This window comes from Agelaius phoeniceus, chromosome 5 (genome assembly GCF_051311805.1).
Source record: "Agelaius phoeniceus isolate bAgePho1 chromosome 5, bAgePho1.hap1, whole genome shotgun sequence".
Lineage (NCBI taxonomy): Eukaryota > Metazoa > Chordata > Aves > Passeriformes > Icteridae > Agelaius > Agelaius phoeniceus.
This window is the reverse complement of record NC_135269.1, coordinates 20,470,618-20,476,617: the sequence shown is the minus strand read 5'-3', so window position 1 is coordinate 20,476,617 and position 6,000 is coordinate 20,470,618. Positions and strand designations below refer to the sequence as shown.

Sequence of the window (6,000 nt, the reverse complement as noted above, 5' to 3'; positions counted from 1 at the left end):
ATCATTACCTAGTGTTTGCAGCCTGTCTTTTCAGGACTTTGAGCCAGTGTATTATCAGATCTGCTACCATCAGTAGGAATGGAATGGATATCTGTGTGCTGTATCATGCACTTGCTACATATGCAGTTACCTCCTCCCCTGAACTTCATGGAAACTGCATACATTTAGTTGACAACATACTACCTTGTACAAGCACACCACTGCTGGCACACAAATGCACCTGCATGTTGAAATCTCACTCAAAATGTCTGATCTCAAGCCCTTGAGAAAGTACTTCCATTTCTCTAACACTGACACTATTTTAGAAAATTTTAACACTTTAATGAACATGCTTTAGGAACAGAAAATGGTTTAGACATTTTAACACCTTACCATCCTTACACAACTGTCAACATATTCAGCCAGTATTATTTAAAACATTTATTACAATGGTTTGGAAAACATTTTTAACCTCTATGAATAAGATGTGTATTTAGCTCTGCTTATGACTAGCCCAGCAAAGACCTTTTCAAACACAAGCATGGGATTTTTTGAAGTGATCCAAGTGCTTTGCTGGACCATGGCCTTACTCCTCATTTCCCACATGTCCTGTTCATGACTAATCAAGGCTTCAGAACTGCTCCTGGTGTATTTCACCAACAGACTCATCCATGTCAGTTTAAACACAAGGAGGATATGTAAGAAAGATTTCCTACTGTCTTGCACCTCCCTTCATTCAGATTTTAGAGTTTATTCCTGTTGACCAAAAAAACTCCCAGTGAGATATGCTGGATTTTCATATAATTCCTTAAGGTACTTTTTTGGGGTCTTTTTCATCTTGTTCATTCATTGTACTTAGCAAGTTTTAGCCTAGGTATGATGTTCATGGACTGCAGCTCTTGGAATAAGAGTTTACAGGCATAAGGTATGCGCAGAGAAGACACATGACATGACGATTTGCAGTAGTGGCACCTAGGGAAACAAACAAAAATTAAGAGTTGGTCAATAACTTCTGCTGAAAAAACCCAATTGCCACTGTTGTTTTATCCATCTACATTTAAACACTCTCCACAGTCCTAGAAACACCAAGTGCTTGAGACACATTTTAGTGCTTAAGTCATAGCTTTAAAGTCCTTAAATAATCAATAGGAGCTTAATGTTAAACCTGCACTTTTCTAGGAGGGCAATCACTCAGTGCTCCGGACCTAACAGGACTGACTTCTGCTTCTTCAGCACTCACATAAATGTCAACAAATTCAGCACTGCACAGTGACAGAAAGGAGGTGAACAAAGCCAAGTGCTTCTGAAAAAATGGTTAACGGTCCAATTTCCATGCTACATGTATGTCACAAAAAGAAGAGTCAGGAAGAAAGGAGGTTTTTAATATGCAATTTCACCCTATAATGTCTCAAATCATTGCACTTTCCAGAAAAGAGACCCTTCTCATCTTAGATCTTTAAACTTTAGTCATCACAGAAACTCAGTAAAATTGCTTTAACACATACTCTTTGTGCTCTTTGCTCTAATGATCTTAAAATTCAGAGAGAAAGGGATTTTTTGCCAAATAGATATAACCGTGACTATATAAGGAATAAATAGGCTAGTCAGCCATCTTTACAGTATTTGGACTCAAATTCAGTGGTGGTAGAAAATATTTCCTATAAAAACCCATTTCCAACCTCCCTATTTCTTCATTCTCCTCTATATTAAATTTTCTGGTTTTGGACAGTTGAGAAAGCCACTCCTTTGGGAACAAAGAGTGACTCAGCACTTCCTAATGGTTTAACAAAGCTCCGTTTTTTTGTTCCTGTGTTTCAAATTTGTATTTCTGCCATAAAGTCATAACAGTCTGAAGATCCAATTAAGGAGGAATTAGCAAAACTTCTGCACGCTTCCATGGTACAGAATAAGGCTCACAGTCAATGCAGGTTTATAACTACTTCCCTAGTCCCTATTTATAGGGATAGGTACATTTTATGGTGGGAGGAAGTGACCTCAATGGGAGCTGTTCTCCAGCAATGGCAAGCAAGCAATTGCTTTCTATAGGAGAGATAGAATTCCTTGCAGGCCCTGGAAGCCTGATGAGACACAACTTCTCTGCTATAAGCACACGTCTGGCATCTGATTACACCTCCTAGAGACTGAGAAGCAGAGACTACTCACTGCACCCAGGCTCAAACCTACGCCATTCTGGGCCTGCTTTGTACTCGATGGGGACCACCCAGAAAGGCGCAGTAAGCACAAAACTCCGTCAAACAGAGATCACAGAAACAAGTACATTAAAGACCATTTAGTATTAGAATTGACACTAAACTGGTCAGAAAAAGGCAACTATACCATTCAAGGCTGGATCTGGACCAGAAATAAAATTTTTCTTCATGTCTGGTTTAAAATGCAAATACTTGAGAGATCAGAATAAATTATCATCAAAAAAGGACCAAATTTTGCTCATGGCATTCAGTGCAGTTCTGCTCCTAAGTACCTTTCCAACAGCTCAGTTGGAAAATCTGCATAAACCCATGTAAATCATAGTAAGTTTCAACCACATTTTTAACAAGGACAAATTCTATCACTGCCACAAGAGTCCTCCTCCCCTGTGAAAATACCAGTTCAGGCCCCAACACTGATCTGCTGTTACTATCTTGCAGAAAAACATACCCAGGGGCTAGTACTTATCTGAGAGGAAGGGCTCATCTTCCATAAGACAAGTGCCCTTAATGCCAGCCACAAACAATGTTTCTAAAAGGTTTCTTGCAGCAATGTCTTATTAATGCCTGAGTCACTGAAAAGGCCCATTTGGAAGTTTCTCATAATGACTTCGTCTCTACTGTGATGCTCATTATAGGGCCACTTACCTCAGATATTGGTAGACACAGCATAAAATTCAGCAGAAGCTCTCTTATTGATTACCCTCACACATCAGACAGCTTTTCACAGAATCAGATTGCAAGAATGTCTGGCTCTGTCTGAGACAGTAGCTTCTTTCACAATTATTTAAGGAGTTAGTTAACTTTGCTACGAACTTCAAAAAATTAATTGTATTAGCAACACCTTAAAAATAAAATGTATTACTTCTAAAGTTCAAATGCCTAATTTTCTTCAAGGTACTTCCACTTTCTGTGGACTGTGAAAATCTTCAAGGACTGCTCTAAAAGTCAAGGTCTTATTGAAAAAATAATTGAGCTACATCTGCATGTGAGATTTTTTTAAGGGCAATGCTTTACACAGTTAGAAGTGGTTGTTTCTTTGACTTATGGCATGTCCTTCCTTTTACATTACTTCGTACAATTATTTGCACTGCAGTAGTTTTGAGAGACCTGGGTCAGAAAAAAGGCCTCCCCTCTTACGTACACTGAACACACCCTCAAGAAAAATAGGACTTTCAAAAAGGGTTATGGCACAAGAGCCAGCAGGACCATGCCTAGCTGAAAATCACCAATTTTAGGATGCCCAGAGAAGGGCTCATCTCTCCTCTGGATTACATGTGTTTACCCACCTCTGTCTGAACATCTGCTTCCCCAGGAGCAGAGCAGCTGCTGCTGTGAGCAGACAAAGGTGGTGCTTGGTTTCTGGCCAGAAGCCACATGCTTCAGAAGAAAGGTCTGACCAAGGGCAGAAACAGTAGCTGTCACCTTTACACATCTACAAACTGAGAATACACCTTAATTTCCTACTTCATTACATCATAGAAAAATCACACTTGAGATACTGAAGTGAATTAAGTCCAATTTCCTTTTCCTCCCATTAAATTAATGCTGATAACCAAGACGTCTTAAGTTTCCAAGTGTGTTTTTTTGTTTTTTTTTTCTAAAAAATTATTAATTTCTTAGAAATTAATCTTTCTCCTCCTCCTTTTAGTTCTCTATCTTTTCCCAACATAAATATTAGAGTACCTTTTAACTTGAATGCGCACCATTTATTTTTTCTTCCCTTAGTCATGGGATTTCAGATCACCTGTTTTTGCAAACCTTGCAAGAACATTGTATCTCAAACTCCTATTGGTCTCACAAGTCTGTTTTCTGCTTGCCTAAAACAAAACCAGGTCAAAGCAAAACATCTCCCTCAGAGACCTCTAAGACTATAAAGAGAAGTTTGTCTATCTTCCAATAAGAGTGGGTATTTTCAGCATGCTACAAGACAACTTTAAATCTAACATCCCAAAATTGCTGGAGAGAAGAGACAGTTAAGCAAAACCCAGTTACACGTGGTGAGTTACACACAGCTTTTTCATTTAGTTTTATGCTTCCCCTACATTAAAAACCAGTTTGTTTTCAGGAGACCAGCTCAGTACTGTGTTAGGTCTCAGAGTAAACCAGCAAGACCATTAGCCAGTCTAGAGAGAAGTTTCCTAGAGACAAGGCATACAGGCAGAAGCTTACTGGATTTCCAAACAGGCTTTCCACAAGGCAGCTGCTTGTCTCTCAAGCTCCAACATGGGATCAGTGCACTTGCCTGATGCTTTGAGAAGGAACTCCTTGTTTCACAAGATTACAAAGCAAAAGGCATTTGGGAGGGGAACAGCCAAAGAAAACCAAATGCATGGGATTATGAACACTGTAGCTAGAGAACAAGAAAGCAGTAGATATTGCTTTCTTCTCCTATTCTTCTGTGCCCACTCTCACTTTTCAGCCTTGTGAGGTTCAACATGGCATTGCAGCAGGAAGATGTGTTAGTAGCCCAGCCAGTATCCTCATTTCTGCTGGCAGAACCATGAAGTACATTGACACTGCTCTCCTCCCTGTTTCAAAATACAGATGATATATGGGATTGGGTGCTTAGTAGTCCCTTGCAAGGGTGGGACAGAAGGTCAGCACTGGAATGGAAGGTCAGCAGACAGACTGAAGGGAACAGCCTAGCTGTGGAAGAGAACACCTGTGCCCCCACAACAGGAGAGATCCCTGGCCCATTGACCACACACTCAATTCAGTCCTAATTTCAATCAGACCACAATAAAGAACCATCCCCTGTCACCATTTTCCCAAATGCCAATTTTGAACTTTTTGATTAAAGTGCATGAGATTGTTAATTGGTGCCTGTGAGCTCTTGAAAACTGAGAAGCACTGCAATCAAGGGCAAGGTACTGTTACACAGAGGCACTTGACAACTTACCATCCAGAGTACCCTAGCAAGCCACACTGGCCACAAACATCCACTTCGAAGGCATCACTTGAAATCATCAGCCTCTCCAACAAAAGCATGCTGGCTCCATAACCTATCAAACAATCCCGTTCCATCTCTCCAAGACGTAAACCACCGTCACGGGATCGACCTTCAGTGGGTTGCCTTTGAAATAAATATTTGAGAAATGTAGTAAGTACTCCAAAACATACATTCTATGACTCTAGGCTGTCTTCAAACTGTTGGAACAACACAGGGTTGATGGACATTACAAACCAGAACTGCTGATCTCACAAATGTGTTGCTCCTGTACCTGCAATATGATGCAGTTCTCTAAGTGGCAACTGCAGCACCAGGCCACAGCTCTTTACCTCTCAGAATGCAGCTGAATAAGTGAAAACATAAAGATGTCTAAGAGTACCCAAGACAATCTGGACACAGATTCGGCATTTTTCTTGATGAGACATTATCGTTTGTAGCCAACAAAATGAAATGATTTTCAGCAGTTAATGAATCAATCATCAACCTAATGCTTCAGATGAACTACACCTAAAACTAATTTCTAAAATAAAGATGGTTCTGATCTGTGAGGGAACACCCAAATAAGTCAGCAAATGAGTAGTATATATATTGCTAACTCATTATTGAAATGCTATTTTTTTTTAAGTAACATTTATCCAGTTTATTTTTTTCATGTATGATGGTTAATAGACTGATTTTTGTGTTCTCTAGGTTGCTGTACACAAGTCAAACTTTTATTTATTGTCTGAGGAGACTTCCTGTCCTTATGGTGCTAGAGGAAAATTTTAATAAAGCAATCAAGTATACATTAAAGATTTTGAAGTAAAAAAATAAGGTACTGTATATAATCTAACATTAAGACTGCATAAGACAATCAAAACT

General features: G+C 39.5%; 1 protein-coding gene across 2 annotated transcripts in view; it reads right to left on the bottom strand.

Moving 5' to 3' along the window:
• Nucleotides 1-299: 299 nt before the first annotated feature.
• Nucleotides 300-6,000, bottom strand: part of POLR3B (RNA polymerase III subunit B) — a 72,641-nt gene continuing 66,940 nt past the window's right edge. For both annotated transcript variants that reach the window (XM_054632119.2, XM_077178474.1), the window contains exons 27-28: nucleotides 5,089-5,262; nucleotides 300-951 (exon numbers count right to left, since the gene is read on the bottom strand). In XM_054632119.2, coding sequence (XP_054488094.2) covers nucleotides 822-951; nucleotides 5,089-5,262 — 304 coding nt within the window. In that variant the 3' untranslated portion in view covers nucleotides 300-821. The remainder of the gene's footprint in view (nucleotides 952-5,088; nucleotides 5,263-6,000) is intronic.